General features: G+C 36.7%; 1 protein-coding gene across 6 annotated transcripts in view; it reads right to left on the bottom strand.

Annotated features, from left to right (window-relative positions):
- ASXL3 (ASXL transcriptional regulator 3) overlaps window positions 1–19738 on the bottom strand; it is a 129683-nt gene that overhangs the window by 45239 nt on the left and 64706 nt on the right. The window contains exons 1-6 of one of the 6 annotated variants that reach the window (XM_050338417.1): window positions 16436–16546; window positions 12792–13551; window positions 11385–11762; window positions 7927–8035; window positions 3923–4040; window positions 2877–2996 (exon numbers count right to left, since the gene is read on the bottom strand). In XM_050338417.1, coding sequence (XP_050194374.1) covers window positions 2877–2996; window positions 3923–4040; window positions 7927–8035; window positions 11385–11467 — 430 coding nt within the window. In that variant the 5' untranslated portion in view covers window positions 11468–11762; window positions 12792–13551; window positions 16436–16546. Of the gene's footprint in view, window positions 1–2876; window positions 2997–3922; window positions 4041–7926; window positions 8036–11384; window positions 11763–12791; window positions 13685–16435; window positions 16559–19738 lie in introns of those variants that run through there. The other 5 variants (XM_050338254.1, XM_050338338.1, XM_050338496.1 and 2 more) reach the window with 5 other exon arrangements.

A 19738-nucleotide genomic window follows, 5' to 3' on the forward strand; every position in this document is an offset into this window, starting at 1 on the left:
AAAGCTTCTTTTCAGTCACAGCCTCCCACAAACATTCTTGCAATTTCCTTTATTTTTTCAGCAGACAATACTAACTGAATGAGACCAGGCACTGTGTACTCAGCACAGGATGATCTTTTCCAACATGTATTTCCAACGTACTGTATTTCAGTACAGCAGAAACTCCATTACAAACGAGTGCCCTGTTATACAGGACAATTGTACGGAAGAAGTGCTCATTTTCATGAATGCACCACAATAAACTGTCCTCACCATCTGTTCCACCCACTAAATATAAATGCAAAAAGAACACAAGCATAACACAAGTAGTACGATGTATCCAATTTTAATGACTGTATGTATACTCTATTCTTTAATAAATACAAAATACATATCTCCATCTTCTAAGTGACTCCAAATTAGAGCAACATTTTCGACAGCTAATGCTTCATATCCTATGGAAAGACATACACATAGTAAGTTATATGACTTCAAAGTCAGTAGCATCTTTCAGTGGCAGGTATTTTAATAGCATAAAATACCCAAGCCAGAAAGTGAAACCTAACTCTATGTGCCTGGGTCACACATTTTCTTATTTATTTGACCTGCTACCACTTACAGACTACTCTGGAGGTTTTATCAACTTGTGGTAGAAATATGTGTATTATTTCTGGGCCAGTAGCAAAATGTGGATGCCCAGCATAGTCATACTTAAAAAAACCCCAACAAAATAAAACAAAAACTCAAAGTCTGTTCAGAACAACAACAAATTCTCTCTCCTGCACCCTTCCCATGGCTAATTTAGCAGATCTCAAGTTTGTAATCAGATTCAGTGAAGTGTTTGGGAGCAGCGTGGAAATACACCACCACTGCATCACTAGTCATGACTCTGAGAGGAGTTTATGACAAAACACATGCCACTGCTTTTTATGTTGTTTTCCATAGAGAAAGACATTTTGAATCCTTATATAGCTGCTATCAGAGTTCAGGGGTATCAGTGTCCAGATCAGAAACAGAACCTATAAGATGAGAAACTCAGGCTTGCAGCCTTGGAAAAAAAAGAGATTAGTCTCCAAAACAGAGAATTAACTATGAAGAGTTGGGATCTATGGTTCTACATCAGAGTATAAAAATGAAAACAGAAAAGGACAGAAATCACATTTTGGCAGAATCTGTTAACCAAAAGGGAAAAAAAGTCATCATATTTAATCAGAACTCAGAAAGTCTACCAAACACAACATGTAGTGAATGCTAGGCAGATCAGTGAATACCTGGAACTGAATCGTGCACTATACAGGATGCTGAACCTATTCTCAAAGATGCTCAACAACTGTTGTTTTAGCATCCTAAGAAATATTATGTCATCAGAGATACATTTCAGCAGGTACAAGAACAGTAACCCTTAAAACTTTACAAAATGCCCTGCATTCCATGTGCGGTGTCCTAATAAGCCAGTGGATTTTTTTGCTGAAATCCATAAAAAACCTAATTAACTCAGTCTGCATTTGATATCATCAGCCAACAACTGATGTAATATCTGGAGATGGGGAGGAGAGTATACTTGAAATTATGTATCTGAGTCTTAAATGTAGAGAAAAGTTACAGGAAATCATCTAAAGTTAAACATAACTTTGCATAGCAAAAGCTGTAATACTGAAGGAGTATTGTCAGTTTTGAATTATTCCATTTCATCAACATAAAGAATTAGCTATCCATACGAGAACTGATTAATAATCTGCAGAAAGATCACATATGAAACCAAAGTGCACTTCCATGGGAGGCTGTGACGCAATAAGCCTTATGGGAAACAAGTTTGCCAGGAACTGAAAACAGCATATTTAAAAACTCACTTATGGTACTTTGGAAGTAAAGTACCTTGGATTTTACAGGATGATGATACATAAAAATAGGACTAGGCTGGATGATTAATAAAGAAGAACAATCTTATCACCACAAAGAGAGGTATAAGATAACTTTTAGGATGATATAGCCACTACAAAGAGCCCGTTTGCCAACTTTTCCAATGTGGCCGCATTGCAAAATACTCATCTAAATGATTCAGCAGTCTGCTGAATGCAAAAAAGTACTTTGAAAAGATAAAGAAACAGTTATGTCATTATTCAGCTTGACTTTAGCCAAGACAAGAGTCTTAGTGAACACTACATTTTATGCTCCCTAGGGAACTTTTCCAATTAAATTTCATGCAGAGCAGGAAAATCTGCCTATCACATGGAGTTGCAAATTTACTCTTAGCATCTCTTCAGAGAAAATTCTTTGTTAATTACAGAACATCATCCATGAATCTTGCTAAAAAACCACAGAAAATAAAACCAGAAACTCTATCTACAGTTTTCTGAAGAGATGCAGCTTCAAAATAATTACAGATCCAACTGAAGAAATAAATCAACCAAAGAAGGAGAATCAACCAAAAATTATATGCCAAATCTCTAAATGACATGGAATAATGCAAATGAAAGAAAGAGAAGGTTAACTTTTAATAGGGCAAGCATGTTAGCAAACATGCTATTATCTTTGGGAATAAATGCATAATAGATGGCAAGCAAATTTACCATGAAGAAAGAATATCTGAAGCACCCTGCCCCCATCACCCACCAAATCCTTACACGACAACCAGAACCTAATTGCTAAATCACCTCTCTGCCTGCAGTTGCTTAGGTCTGTCAGACTTTAAAAAGCAACTACAGAAAATCAGTCTGGGAGGACAAAAATGACCACAGATTTTCTGGGTAGCCAGAAAGATGTCTTCTTGAGAGAGGGTCAGCTGCTGAGTTTGAAAAAGGGACAGATAAACCAGAAAAATAAACCTTTTAAAGAGAACACAGGGTTTAGAAAAACATCAGTATTACAAGTAAGATATTTATTTTACTCCTACTCACCTAAACCAGATTTTTTTAACCTCTTTAAGTGCTGGCTTGTTTGTTTTCCAGTTGGAGACTTTTGCCCATGTTTCATCTCTTTATCAGAACCATCTGCTTCACCATTTTTAGATTCAGATCCTTAGAAAAAAATAAAATCCCTCAAACATGATGCTTTTGCACTTTTACCAACATCCCCCCAGCACCCCCTACACCGTAAACAAAACAAAAATAGAATTTAAAAAAAATGACATCTACTTGCTGAAAGGCAATATACCTTTCTGGTCACAATACGATTCCTTATCATCAGAGGAAATGGAAGTAAAAGCTCAATAAATCAATTAAGTGCTGAAAACTAAAGTTTACTGAACACTGCAGTCAATAAAAATGTTCACTGATCTAATAAAAATAACATAGTTCTATAATACCCAAGAGGTATCTTTAAGAATATTTTAACCTCAAGTTATGGGACAGTAAAGCGATCTACAGCTGAAAAAAGAAAATTTCTTTGTGAAGAAACATGTATAGAAGGGATATGCTTGGAAATACAATTGTCAGTTTTTGTTAAACATAGACACAGGAATCTCTTAAAATGAAGCAACTTAACCACCAGAGCTAAAGGTCAAGGTTATGCTGCAGTGATAAGCATGGTATCAGAACAAGAAAAGCTAACAAAAGGATTCGAGTATTGCAATGCAGAATTGAGACACAAATTCACATTCACAGAGAAGCTCGCCTTTTTTCCCCCCTCCTCTCCTTTTTATGGCACTGAATACCAGCATGTGGTCCTCCATTAGAGCTCCAGAGCCAAACAAAATGTTACTTTGCATTCCTTTAAAGCTGTTCCTATTACCAATTGTCATTTTACTGTGTGCCTTCAGTTCTTTATTAAAGAAAAATCTCCATCCTCGAGACACCAGATTTGATAAGGAAATAAAGACGTTAAACAAAGCCACCCAGTGGAAACATTATTTCAGCTATTCCAAATTCTGTAATGCTACACAGCTGATTCAGAGGAAGGCTCTGTGACTAGAGTTGATCTTGCAAACGGTCCTTTAGCTATTTACCTGAAGGTGAATCCGACTGCTCATCAGACACCTTTAATGGTGTCAAAACAACACGAGGAACAGTCTTGTTTACCATCATTGAGACTCCATTTCTTCTTTTCTGCTGTTGTCTTAAAGCCTACAAAAATGATAACAAAACATAAAACTGTAACAAAAAATAATGCTTATAAGTGAATTACACAAGACATTTCTCAACCATTACACTGAATCCCTTAAAATAAGCATAATTTACATAGCTACTGACTTGCCAGACTTCACACTTGTCCTCTTTATGTCATTTTTCCTTTAAAATATAAAATCAGGCTTTTTTTCCTTTTTTTTTATAAAGAGAAAGAAGATGCACCTTAGATCATTTTCCAACCCAGTTTTTACAACAAAGAAGCACATAACTGTTTGCTCTACCTTAACAGCACAATGTCATAACCCATGGAATGTGCAACTAAGACTTCCCCCCCCGAAAAAGTAAAACCAAAATGTTTCAAAACCAGAATAAAAATATATAGGTCTGCACATCTCTCGCAGGTGCATCCTCTCCAGTATACTGCTCAGTCAATCAAGTTAACACAGAGTGTCATCAGTATGTACAGCATGTAAGGACTACAGTATTGATGCACTCACTCAGCCGTGAGTAGTGCTGCACAAAATCACTGAACATGGCAGGAATCATTTATTTTCGTGAAGGGAATCAGTCCTAATCTTGGAAACCTTGCAGCATTTGGCTTCTGTCTGTTTGACTTTGGGCATTAACCTTCAGAACACGAACATGATGGTGTTCTGGTAAATCTGGGGAAAATGATACACGAATAAATCTCTAAAAATGGGAGTGCTTTGTGTTTCATAAATGTATTGAATACAGGGTTGATAATGTAATACAAAATACTTAAAGATCAGAAATAGCAAATACCCATCAGACTATTTTATATGGAAAATTATATCTCATTCGAAAGATCTTAAAACACACAATTATGAATACCTGCCAATTAATACATCTGCAAGCATTAAAATTCTGGAATTAATTAGAATGGGCTGGGCTTAATACAGATTTCTCCTATTCTCCTGTCTATTTTTCTCCAATCTTACTGTGCACTCTCTTTTTACAATTGTGATTTGTGTTATGATCTTGGGGGGGATTTATTAAAGTAATACTATGTGAACAAGGAACATATTTAATATGAATTATCCCTACAGTTTATAGCCATGAATGACTGATGCCTTGTAAGGTTTAAGTCTGTAACCTTAATGAATCTGTAATATCTTTCCAAAATGTTCACATAGCTAATTAATAGAAAAAAAAACAAACAAACAAAAAAACCACAACCTGAAAAGAAAGAAATCGATATTGGTCTATTCCTCTAAATAACACACTATACAACATAAAATACACCAAGCCACACAGAAGCGATTTCATCGATTAACCCTTTTATAGTACTTCTTAAAAGACACATAAGCACTGTGCAATAAAAAGCAAATTAGAACACTTGAAAGCAAACAAAGAGAGGAAGCTGGTCAGATCTGTGCTGAACCAAAGAAACAAACAGAAAGTCATAAAGAACAGCCTGTACTTCAAACATTTTTTAAACAGAAAATTCATACTGGTCTTGAGCAAGCGCAGTCAGATTTGCAGACACAAAATTCTAAAATGTTAAAATTTCTGAAAAATTCCCCACATTTCCAAAAATGACCCTCAGCGCAGTCCCGTCAAACCAGGTGATTCTTAATTAACAGTAATACCACTGAGACAATAGCAAACAGTTTACTAAAAATTAAATGAAAGGAAAGGCAATGTCTGCACTAACCACACCCCAATACAACCACAACCCAAACTTCGCATCATTGTGCCCCACAGCCTTATTTGCCCTGTGAAAAGCAAAGAAATATCCATCCTCAGTGTCATCCTCCCTAGGCAAATGGTTAGAGCCCAAACAATGCTCCATGTTCTCCTCCAGCCTCCTTCTGACTTTCCAAGACAATTTCCACCTCTACCAAGGGTCCATAGCCTTGTTGTCAGCATCCATAAGAAAATACCACTTTAATGATTTATACAGCCACTGTGACAAGGGCAGATTTTTTTGTAAAGCCTCACAGCTGATTTTCAATGCTTTAGACTGAACTCCCATGAAGGAGAGAACAGCAGTGTATCCTCCACCAATGACAGGCAGTCAGTGTTTGTACACCTCAGTGACACACATGCTGCTGGAGAGAGGGGAGTGGTACCCAATCTTTGTCAGGTGCACCACTTACCTTCTTTTGTGTTACAGGAAGGACCCTTGTGGACCTTAAGCACACATTTCTGCAACTCATCTGGCATTTTCATGAAGTACAAGCCACGCCATGCTCACAGAGCACTAATGCAAGACACTCCCTGGACAGTCAGAGCCATAAAACCAGGGAACACAGCTGGAAGTAGACAAACGTAGCTACCAGAACTATTTACTTTGAGGCATAGCCCACTTCTCAAGCCACAGGCTAAGCTCCTCAGTATGTGAGGGTCAAGCACAAACCTTAAAGACAGACACCATTTCCCCTGGACACACATTTGTTTTTCAGGGTTTCTTTTTCCCTAACATCAATTGTTCCACTGCCAGTCCAGTCCCTCCCCCATCTCCTCCAGTTTCACAACGCAAGGAACAGATAGCACACTGGGCCCATAGTTAATTATGTAAATCAGTCTCTATGGGATGGTTCAAGCTGACAGTAAAGCTATACACACCTAAAAGGCTGTAGAATGAAAAAAATAAATAAATGCACATGAACATTAAAATACAAGTACAACTTCTAATATAAGGTGCCGATGAATTACCCTGTGTATTGAGACTACAAAAATAATCTTCCCCATGCCTCTCTACCTTTTCATTTGTCAAAAGAACGATATGAGGCATGAGAGGAGGGTAGAAAAATATCAAGTAAATAATCTAATATATGATTTGCAGGGCTGAGATTCTGTGCAGACATTCTGTTTAGTGGGACATACTATACCCAGCTAATCACAATTTTCTGTTAAATTCTCCTTTGAATTTGAAGCTGCATGGTCTGAAATTTTGGATAGACAAGTCTTTGCAAGACAACACTAGAAGCAATCCAGCAGCAGGAGAAACTGCTGACTGACACCTAGTTACAAGGAAAGCCAAACACCAGAAGGAGTTAAGTATAAACCAAGGACTCTCTGTACAGTCTCTGCTGAGGACAAATATATAACTTCTCTACACTTATAGCCGGAGGGATATTAATTTTAGGATACAAGACTACTGTAGGTTAGACAAGAATCTTGTATCCCAAGATTGATTCTACTTAGCTGGGAAGTCAATGAGATTATTCCAAGTGAAACATGCACCAAACGCTTTGCTATATTAAGCTTTTAGTGCACCAAGCTAATTTAGTGCTTTCCTAGTCACTACGATCAAATAAATCTCTCGTTTTGGCTCTTCTGGTGATGGGAATAAGCACAAAGTAGATGAGTCAAATTTGTAACTAGCACTAAAGAGAATGAGAAATGTTACAGTTTATTCCAAAAAAACAACAAGTTCCAGATTTCACTGTAGATATGGAAACAGCAACTAACACAAACTACATTGGCTTCTATTACCAACGCGCCTTTTGCATCTCAACCATATTAGAGATACAACCTCCTAGCTAGGCTTCCTACAGAACTGCAAGAAATAGCCAATGATTTTATCAAATGGTAAGGTGCTATTTTCTCTACAGAACTTTAGAGAAAAACACACATAGTGCATATGATAGTTTACTTAAAGTATATTTTTCTTTAATGAGACTCTATATCTATATTTATCTTTCAAATGCATTCAATCACTTCGCGCTAAATTCTTGAGTTAAAAAAGCTGAAAGTTGTAAATACCTAGAACACTGTTGAAGTAAAACATTACTACCACCCTAATTGTACAGCAAATAAATAAAAAAAAAAAAGAGAAAAAATGAAAGTTCATGTGATATACAAGTCAAAACATTAAAAGCTCTCTTAAAAAGTACCACCAAAATACAATACTTACATCCAGCCTTTCACAAGCAGATTTGCAAAGGACATCTGTGAATCTCTCGCACATAATAAGTATGAAGAATTCCCAATATTCCCATTCATAAAAATGAACCTGTGACCATCTGTTGAATAATACTGCCATGGTCATTATACAGGGTTTGGTATAATTATTTTGTTTAATGACATTATCTTTATTGACAAAATCTTTAAGTAACCTATCAATTCACTTTCATCCAAAGAACTCAAAATAAAATAAAAATATGAGAATTAAGAAAACATAAACTCAGAAGATAGATGGTAAAAGAAAAACACCATGAAATTAACAGTGAACTTCTAATTCCAAGCAGTTTTTTAATAAAGAGGTGACAAGAGCAAGTACCCTTCAATTTTTCACGGCGTTTCTGTCCCTGCTGGAATATCGCAGTGTGTTGGTGGTTTCATGCATGCCATTATATGCTTTTAAAAATAATAATGTTATTTTAATTGATCTTTACACAGGAAAGACTTCTTCACCCATGTGACAAAATGGTTGACTATCTTCAGTAAGAACTCATAAAGTCATTTTGGAAGCAGGAATGAAAAGAAACAATATGACCTAAAAGGTAACTGGAGAGAAGGGCAAAATACATCCCCAAAAGAGCACCAGAAGCAAAATGTCAGGCTCTATGCTCTGATTTCACTGCTGCTTGGAATTTTTTTGTTATTTTTCTTTCCCACATCTTTTCAACTCAGAATGAAAAAATGCAGCACACAGATAAACCATTAATGCAGAAAAACACTTTCATTTGAGCTTAAATGCATGACATGCTGAGAATGTTAAAAATTAAGTTATTAACAACAAAGACATGTAACACTTGGTTGCATTAAGCAACATTGTCCCAGATTTCTATTTGTTCCATAAATGTCAAGTCTACATTCTGAAACCTTTATCATGAAACATAACCTTTGAAATTTCACACATTGTGGATCAGAAATGTAAAGCTATGGAATTCTTCTGTTCTACCATGTGAAAACACAAGCTATGATATGCTGAGCAAAGTCTACTGTACAAAATAAATAACAACTCTACATCACGGTCATGGATCCCAAATTGACAGAGATGAAATAGATTTATAGTTTATCACTGATTCACTTAACACCACCATAAAATTCAGTCTTTGTCCTCTCTCTCATCCTTATTTTGTTAGTAAAATTAAGACAGCCTTCTCGTGCCTGTTAAATTAAAATTTCTCAATGGCAATCTGTTTCATGGATAGACAGAACAATAAAACTAAAATAGTAAGCACCAAAAAATCATGAAGAATAAACACATTATTATTTTCAGGATAACACTAATTCTTATATTAAACATACATTCAAAGTACTTGGTTATAAGCATGCAAACATAAGATTAAAGCATAATAAAGGTGTCATATGGAAAAAAACTACAAAGTACAAAGTGCCATTTCCAAAGCAAAAAAATTCACTTCCAACCAGACTTGTACCCCAAGCATATCAGTATGATGCCATGTGTACACAACTGAACATTTGGAGATAAAAAGCAGTGTTGGAATCACCAGGATGGAATTTTGGAGACCTGGGGTTTATTTTCAAATAAACGCTAATAACTTCTCAAATAAGCATCTATTCTTGCCCCATGCCATCCTTCTACCTTGTGACACTTCTGTCTGTATTTGGAATACAAAGCATTTCTTGTTGCAGATTTGTTCTTTAGGTCCCAGTAGTGCTCAGGGTCTTTCTGCAGGACTACAGTCTACATAAACAATGAACATTTACCTGTGTGGTAACCAACACTGAACTAAAAACTTGGATGTTTGCAGGGCAGAGACAGAGACACGTGTGTGTTTATTATGTTTATGCCTGTACACCTGCAAGCCAGCACTGCTTGCTATAGGATTACAATAATGTAGCCACAGCTACAGTTGCTGCAGATCATGACAGACTGCAAAGTAAATGTTTTTGTTGTTTTCCCAACCACAGAAACAAGAGAAGAAAAAAACCCCATGTGATGTGTTCAACATCTGTTCTGACTCGCATGTGAATGGGAATGAGGATGACACATGCATCAACCCAGGGAACACTTTTTTCCAAAGAGAAGTGTTGTGGGGTTTTTCAATTGTTTGTGTAGTATTAAACTAATACCATCTATCAGCTGAAAAGTGGGGAAACCTGGATTTTGACACAACAAAGAACATATAGGAAAACAAAAGGAAACAGTTTGTAGAACAGTTTAAAATCAAACTAAAATAAAGATAGCAATGTCAGTACAAAATCTTAAAACCGTAATCAACGTTTTCCATTAGGTCAAATTTGCCAATGTACTCCGTAGAGGGTCCAAAGCATACAGCAGAGGCTTCAGGGCTAGACTACCATTCTCCAGATCAAAAAATTTCTCATATTACCTCTCAGAGAATTTACATTGCACCAATGTAATGCCTTTCTTCCAGACATCCTGTTTCAGCTTGGGCTCTGCCATGTGCACACACATCCTGAGCACACAGCCTTCTGGGGACCTACTCTACAGCTCTCAGAACAGCTTGTCAACATTTTGTAGGAGGCTTCCTTGAGCTAAGAAGAGTTGTGAGCTGTTCCAACTCCTGTCTTCCCCTGAAAAGGCCAACAATTTCTAGGATGCACTTCAAAATCAAGGCCTGATTCACTGTCACCTGGGTATAATTTCATGTTACAGACTATTCAAATCAAAAGCTGTTCTTTTCATATGGCCCAGAAGATACTCACTTTGATACTCACTGCCACTATATGGAAAAATCATGTAACATCATCGGAAAAGCTTAACTGGATTATATTTGTCATTAATGCAATCATAATGACCAACACATCTTAAATAGTTCCCCAGGCTGCTTAAAGAAAAACATGATCAGATAAATGCAGTGCTTAGTACTAGGCCGCTATCGCCCAGCTTGATTATCTGAGACCTGAAAAAATCAACAGCAGCTACAGAACAGAAGAAAGTGAGTGCTTTCAACCCATAATCCGGAAGAAGTTTCCATTACATAGCAATGGTAGGTTTAACCAAAGGTAATGCTTGTGCCATATTTTAATGGAAGGACACCATCCTACCGTGAGGTAGAGGGGCAATTACACTTCAACACAGTACTGTTCTAAGGCTGCTTAAAATTCCTTAGTTACTTCTCAGACTAAGACATTCTGTGAAATACATTTATTAAAACAGAAAAAGCTGTAAAAAGCATGCTATGCAAACAATCCCAAAGGAGAAACAAACAAGCAGAGTGCCCCAGCAACTGGGAGCTAGTTATTAAAAAGCAATACAAAGAGAATGCAGGGATTGTGTGGATTCCTGTCCCTTTCTTTCCATCACAGGTAAGGGATGAGGACCAAGGGGATGACCCAGAAGAGAGTCTCATAAACATTGTCTTGCGTCTTACCAAAGCACTGTGTTGAGCAGCTGGTACATGCTGCCCGTGCATATGGACCTTTAGAGGGACATACCGTGCAGCCAGCCTTCGGGCAATGCATGTACTCCCTGAACAGCTTCTGCTGGAACTCTTGCTCTTCCAGCTTCTTCTCCCCATTATGCAGTCTCCCTGCCATAGTTTCTCTGTCCTCTTCCCTGGATTTGTCTTGGTAATCAGAAAATCAGTTTAGTTTATCATCTTCAAACTTCCATTTTCCTGAATGCATTTTGTAAATTCCACTGTCCCTTCCCACGTTTCTCTAGAAGTCAGAAAGCAACATGTTTTCCTTCTTTTCCATTTGTTGACAGGAAAATTTGTCAAGAATCATCACTTATGTTGCCAGACATCTGATGACATGCTTCAGCTAGGGAGCCAGAATTCTCCAACTGTGGCACTGGTAAATTTGCAGCATCTGAAATGAAACATAGAAAGATGGTTGACAGAGACACTGAGGAACTGCAGCAAACTCTCTTATAACATGGAATTCAGTACAAAAAATACCTCTCAGTTCAGTGGATTTTCAGAGCTTTTCAGGAAGACACCCTGCCCTTAATTCTAAGTGATAAGGACAAAAATCATAGCGATCTTCTCTGTCACCTTTGCTTCTTTGGGGCGAAGAAGGGAAAGGAGGGCAGGCAAATCTATCAGGCTTACATCAGAGCGTGTGAGTGAGCAGTTGCTCAAATGAGTCAAAGGAGAGACACCACAGACAGACTCATACTGGATTACTTCCTATGGACAGCAAAATGCTTTGAGATAACCTGCATCTGGCTGCAGTCAAGGAAAGAAGTCCTAACAGAATAAGTGTGGAGGGAGCAAGACAGGTGAGTTTGCTCTTGTTCTTCTCTCAAAGCAAAGTAAGCAGTGTGAGTTGAAGACAGGAAAGCAAATTCACACCAGCATCATGGGAGATCAGGATTCTACCTTCAGTGCCAACCTAGGCACTTGGACACCTGTGTCCAAAAAAAAAAAAAAACAAACAACCAAACCATAAACAAAGAAATCTTGATAAATGACTTCTGTGAATTTGGGTAAATCAGGGCTAAGTTAACCATTCTGCTCTGAAATTTAATCTCTGTAGGTTGGTTTCTAATAATGACAGTTGCAGTAGGAAAGTCAGCCTGAAATGTTATTTGGAGCTGTACAGGTCTATTGTCTTATAATTCTGAAGCAACACATGAGCTAAACCATAATTTCCCCATAGCTCTATTACTGCTCGGGGTCTGACAGCATCCACTGGAATAAAAAAAAAAACGGGGGTCTGAAGTAGCCATTTCTACTATAAGAACAAGTCATATGGATGGGTGCCTTCCTTCTCAGCAAAAAACTGCATCTACCCACTTTATGAATCAAATAGTGGCACATATATGAACCCAGCCACCAAGCATGCAGACAAAGCCCAAAGTTAAGAAAAACAAAACAAACCATGGCAGTAACATACCTTGTGTTGATTCCCTTATTTCCTGAGCTTCTCTCCTCCCAAACCCACTTGGCTGCTGTCTCTGGAGTTTCTGTCTCTACAAAGAGATCTGGATGCCCAGCACAGTCTCAGACATGTCCTGGTCTGTATTCAGATCCCGAGTCTGAATGAAGTATCCTTCTCTTCTCCCAACAGAAAATTTATGGATACCTTTCTTGGTGCTGATTCCAAAGTGCCAAAAGTGAGGCAGGATTTTCTTCCATGTCTGGGAGGTCTACTATCATCCCAGACACCATTATATCGTATCTTCTTTATCCTCTCTTGGTACTGACCCAGGAAACAACTGGTACACTGATGGATAAGGTGCTCTTATATTTGGCTATCAGAGTCCAACAGACACTAATACCACCTCAATGTCCTGGATATTCACACATTCTCAGTGTTACCTATGTGAGGCCAGTTTGCAGGTATGATCGTTTCTTCTGAGAAATGTTCCAAGAACATCTTGACAGATATAGACAAATCTGCATATAGTGAAGACTTCCAAAAAAAGTATCACCTCAAGTCAACGGAACAGAAACTGGACCAAAGAGGAGCATGTAGATACTATGCCATGCATGTAGATACTATGCCATGCCTTGATGTCCGTACTTGAGTTAGCCTTGTCCAGAGCAAGAATAATTCACACAGTAGTGTGACCATGTACCACTTCTAGCAGATGCAGGTGTAGTTCAGTACTTTCCCAGGAAGAGGTCCTTAAATGGGTGTGCGTGCCAAAACTCTCGAGTGTGAAAATGAGGTAAATCAGTATGGAACTGATCAGTACTGATAGGAAATCAGCATGTGACAGTGTGCAATAAGCCTTCTTTTCAAAGGTATTAGATCAGCAACAGCTGGGCACACATACCCAAGCTCTTCCAATAGCAAAAGGGAAACAGAAATATGTAAAATCTGCCATCAGAAAGCCAAGCATAAAAGGCAGCTCTACACCACAGGCTCTTTTGTCTAAACCTCATGAATGGGAACTACTTTTTGGACATTACACCCAGAGCGAAGTGTAAGCACTACACAAGAGCAAAACTGAAACTCTCTCAGAAACGAAAAAGCATCATGAAACACACTCAGTGGTAAAACACTCAAAATCTCTCTCCCAGCAAGGACACCATGGCAGGTGGTGAAGTCTAGAAAGTTTCCAGACCAAAATGGCAGCCCAGCCTTTGAAAGGTGAGGAGACAAGGTCTGATCTGTGACACAGACCTTATGGAAGTCCACTGCGACTGCAAACCTCCTTACCCCCTGCAAAGTACCCCAAATCCACTGCTACTTGAGAGAAATCAAGACCAAGAGGCAGGGCTCAGAAAATGCCCTTTCCTCAAAGCTCCTCGCATAGCTCAAGAAATGCAGTGTTGTGACTAATTTGATTTATGAGAACATTCTAAAATGGAGGCTGTTTCAAGGAAACATGAGATTGCTCTTTGTAATCTAAACCAGGAATATATCTCTAGAATCCACTAAAAATCAAATCATATGTAAATCCAGCATAAAATAATTTGAGGAGAATTATATATGAGTGGTTAATAAGTAGATAAACAGCTAATTCTAATTTCAACTTAGATCTTCAAGCAGAACTTCCCTCTCACTTTAAATGGTTACAAAAGAAACACACACAAGACCAAGGTAATATTGAGAACTCACTGGTTTTAAATAAATTGAGTAGGAAACTGAAAACTATCTTGTAGGTTTTCATTCTGTGAATATTGTTTAGCAACAGACAAAAAGCAGTAGCTAAGGAAGACCCCATCATAATATATATATACAGTATATATACATTTATATATTATAAGCACTTGCTGAGAGTATGATGATGCCTCATCCTCTGTTACTTTAACATGGAACCAGTAAGTTTGTATCAGTTGAAAGAGTTTTGCATACAAGTGTCAAAAAGCTTCTTCAGTATTTAAAGGCACTACAGGTTCTTTGTTCAAATTTTAGCTACTATGTATCCATGAAACCAGTAAAGACTGGAAAGTGAAAGAATAAATTTCCAACAGCAATTTTATAAATAGAATCACTATTAAAGTTTATTCACCTCTGCTACAATGACAAATCAAATCTGCAGTGTATATATGGCAGTAGCCAACACCTGAATCTTCAGAGAACAAAGCAAAAATCCACTATTCCACCATAAAAATGTCCATTTGTCTAATATCATATGGAGAAAACATTTTGCTGATAGCTGTAATGCTACTCTCACACTCTGAAGTACAGGATCTAATTACCATCAACCTAATTAAAACTAATTTTTTTTTTATCGATTACTTAACTAACTGATGTTGCTCCAACCTCAGCCTTAGGGAATGTTTTCAAAGATTCACATCAGTGTTATGACTTTTTATATTAATTAAGTTATTCTGATTAATTTGCCCTTTTAAAAATTATTCTCAATGATATATATCTGCTAAGTGACAAATGGTAGAATTTAAACAATTACAGAAGTTCAAACATTTGTGGCTTTGCTCTTTTTTTCTCCTCCTTTGCCTGCTTCCTTCACCTTAGGGAATTTCACATATCACAAAAGATCTGTATAGCAGAGCTTCCAAGAAGCTTGTCTTTTTCACAACTATTCTCATGGTGAGTGGGTTGCTTTGTGCCCACTGTTCAATTTTCCTGACCGAACACATGTGAGACCTCAATTTAATAATGCTTTCCAGTCCTCAATACCTCTACGTACAATATAACCTTCTGTGAATGATAAAGGTCTATTAATTTTACTGGATTTGAACTCAGCCTGCATGAAAAACTAACGTGTTTAGAGGAGATGTGGACAGGCTTTGCTTAACTGAAGTCTAAATCAAGAACTTGGCAATAAACTATCACATGAAATACTAGATCTCTGCTAATCATAACTATGAGAGCAGTTATGAGAAAAATTAAAACATCATCTCATTATGCTAACACTTTAGAAAAGTTGCAGCACAAAACTGAGAAGAGGTAATGATAATTTTTTTTTTTTTTTTTTTTAATGCCTAGATTTTAGTTTTTCTTTTTCGTTTGTCTGGCTGTAAGCTGAACTAATTTAGCACTGCTGAAAAATAATCTTCACATTGTTAAGCTTTCAGTTAATAGCTGACTTTGAATAATCAGCTACTTTTACAAGCTTTACTACTTATTATGGAACATAAATCATCCAAATCATAAGGGTTTTGTGTGGTTTTTTTTAAAAACCTACCCCACTTTTATATCTTGTAGTGTCAAATACAGTATGAAAGAAAAATTACTTAACAGATCATAAAGAAAAACTGAACAGCAAGTATACCTAGATTCTTACCTATCAGCAGCACTTCTCTCAAAAATTTTTTTATTTAGTTTAAGCCACATAGAAATTTCGAACATAAATGCTTACACAGAAAAAGTAGGGATGTGATAATATAAACAATTCTGATTACTCGAAAAGCACTTGAAAAACCATCAAACTCACAACAAATAGGACTGCAACACCATCGGTTAAAAAGAAAAACACAGAAAACGCCCCCCAGCATTACACCACTAAACAAAGCACTAGAAATCCTCAGAAGACCCTTTAAATTCTGCTGAGATCCTATGTGTATGGGAATGACACACATGCTAGAGGGAAGCCAATTGATTATTAGTCAATACAAGCTTACCTGTTTAAGTGCTTTCTTTGTGTGCTGCTGGAAGGAAGATACTAGCTTGCTTTGCACCGGTGCATTAGTAAGGCTTGAATCACGATTGGAAGACAATTCTTCAGATGTCTGCTTTGGGCAAACTTTACAAAAAGAAACAAAAAATCAGAATACTGTTATGGGGGTCTTCGGGGACAGGAAAAAAACCCAAATAGGTAAATGTCTGGAAAACAAAAAGCTCACTGTAAAATATTCAGCTAATCTTGAGGTCCAGATGAGCTGAAAATCCACCCATATTCTAAGTCAATGCAATGTTTCACAAATATTTGTACCTATCATACTCTTTCTATGCAGTTCTGGAGGCCTTGCATATTTTGCCTTTCAGGTCCTGAATGGTAACTGAAATAGTTTAACTATGGATTTCACATAGAAGGTAGACAAAAATTATCTTCCACACCAACAGATTTTTAATGGATTGTAAGGTGTCTAAATGTGCATTTATGCAAGAGACACTGATGATCCTTGGTTCTGGAAATATTTATACATATATAACTTCATACCAGTTTGTAATGTCCTCTTAGGAGACAGACTCATCTGTTTTATATGTACTTCTTGGTAAAGCTAAGAACACACACTTTCCTGTTTAATGGATAGACTGGAATCTCCTGCAAAGAGGAATTCTGGTCTCTCAGGTAATACATGTTGTTATACTTGTCAGCCTTCTAAATAACACACGCTTTAATGGACAAATACTACGGTACTTGCATTAAACAGCCTCTTGGATAAATGTTGTGTGAGACACAGAAAAAAGTCTCCTGGTTAAAAAGAAATGGAAATGTGAATTTTTCTTTTTTTTAAACAGTTTTTTCGAACAGATATGAAAGCTGTGAAAATAGCTGCAGGATCCTATAAGTAGTCAGCAAGCTCAACTAAAAGGGCTGTAGAAACCTTTACACTCTTAATGTCTTGCATTATTACTACTCTCACTCTCACTAGTGTCCTAAGACTGTCTAGCAAAAGCAGCATTATCATGGATCCAGAAATGAAGTAGCTTTTTTCCATTCTCCTCCGCTGACTCAGTTAAAGTCTGCCTTCCAACACTGCTCAAAGCTGGTTTGTGTGTTGACATACCTTCTTCATAATGCTTTGCAGCAGTAAATGGTTTTCCAAGATTTACCATACTTTGCACACCACAAGAATAAGTTTGAAGGCACTGGATGTGGTACTTAGTGCCACAGTCTAGTAACTGGGTAGTGGATCAAGGGTTGGACTTGATGATCTCAGAGGTCCTTTCCAGCCCATCTGATTCTATGATTCTATGAAAGCAGTTGTACAGACACATGCCGAAAATAATATAGCCCAATGTTTTTTTATATTTTCTCCTCCCATCCTTCAGATGAGCAGACACCTGAAGCAGCCTTCAAACTCCCTTGTCTTTAGCAATGTTTTACAGAAGAAATATTGTAATTTTTTCCTTTGTGTTTGCAAGAAAAAAAGATAAAGACAATTTAGTTATCAATAATTAATGGCCACCATAAGATTCATGTAATAAACTTTTTTTCACACTGAAAAATTAATACTAAAGTAACAGAGAATACTCTCTGTGGCACTGGTGTTATAATTGTCAGATTAAAAAATTTAATTAGCAGAGAAGACAAATGTTGTTTTGTCGTAAGATTTATAACTGATATTTGCCATTTTTTCCTTTATACTTGGAAGATTTCTCAAAATATACAAAGCAACTGCAACACAAAACAGGTTCTGAATTGCAGTATCACCTGGTTTGGATCAATCTTTTCCACACGATGAGCAAAGCTTACTATCAAAAAAGACAACTTAAAGGAGCAGCAAAGTATCAGCAGAAAACAAACCATAGCTGGTTTATATAATCTACATCGCTGCGATAGCTAAGCTCCTGAGAAAAAGAACACCTACACCAAAATAAAAACTTGACATTTCAAATTACACAGCTCTTGTCTTCCCTTTCAAAGGGATTTTTTTTTTTACTGCTTTCTGGCAAAGTCTGAGAGTCAAAGAACTGAAGAAAACCCCCCAGAAATAGTGTAAGCAAACAAACCCCAGAGTTAAGAGGAGAACAGAAAAAACTTAAAAATGGTTAAAGAATGAAAACTGTTTTACACTTAACTGCTACTCCTAAAAGAGGACAGATACTACATGATCTGTCATGAAAAACCTATTCCTGTTCTCCAGGATGACTGCAACTCCTATTACTGTCTTGTTCAAATGGGAAATTCTGATTTTCATTACGGTGATTTAGGATGTTACCCAAGAGTCTCCCCTATTTATTTTGGTGATAAAGTTCATCCTGAAGACGTTTGACAATACTAACTGATGATGCTCAACACTACAACCATTAATGTCAAAGTCATAATACAGCAGGAATAAAAATAAGTGTAACTCTGTACTAGTTTTGTGCTTTTGCTCATTTCTCCTCGAACAAATAAACCCTGAAGTTGAGACATAATTTATTAGAGGCCATAATTTTTATTTCTATTGTTACTTCAATTTTGCATAAAAATATTACCAGTGTATTGGTTTATTTTGCTTCTGTTTGTTTAAAGCTTTGAAAAAAAAGTTAAACCAAGGAACAGAACAGGCAGTGTTCTAATGAGTCATGCAACTGGGACTGAAACCCACTGAAGAAATTAATACCTTTCCATCACTGTATTCTCCTCTTCGGGTACAGAAGGAATACTTCATTTCAGGGTGATTCTATAGGGCAACCCAAACCAAAAAAACCCACAAACTTTTTCCTGTAGTCTATGATTAAAGAAATAGATATATGAGGTCGAAATCTGCTGCTTAACAAATTTAAAATGACATTGTGATTAGAAAAAGTCAACCTCATTTATTTACAACAAATGATACTTCCTTTTTAAAACCTATTTGTTACATTATATTTTTTCTTCATACATCTAGTAGCTTTAAATAGTAAGTAGCTATTTTAAATATTACTTTCTATGTTTTAATTAAATTTCCAATTTAAAACCAGTTTGATACAAATCATGGCTATAAAACCTAACCATCTAGTAAAAAAGAGAAGTCATTGCCTATTTTCCAAAAGAAGAAGGCACAAACATTAAAAATCTAAATACATTGTGTTAATTTATACAATTAATAATATACAGTCTAGTCACTTTATTAGCAAAAACATAACACCAAAATTGACATACAGGCTTTATTTAGAGGATAATCACAATGGTTTTTATGACTTTTCTGTAGGGAAGAAACACAAATATAAGACAATGAATAAATTTAATCTTTAAAAAAATGTTTTACTTCTTAGTAATTTAAATCAATCTT

Source organism: Myiozetetes cayanensis, unplaced genomic scaffold, assembly GCF_022539395.1.
Source record: "Myiozetetes cayanensis isolate MyiCay16 unplaced genomic scaffold, myiCay2020 scf1, whole genome shotgun sequence".
Taxonomy (NCBI): domain Eukaryota; kingdom Metazoa; phylum Chordata; class Aves; order Passeriformes; family Tyrannidae; genus Myiozetetes; species Myiozetetes cayanensis.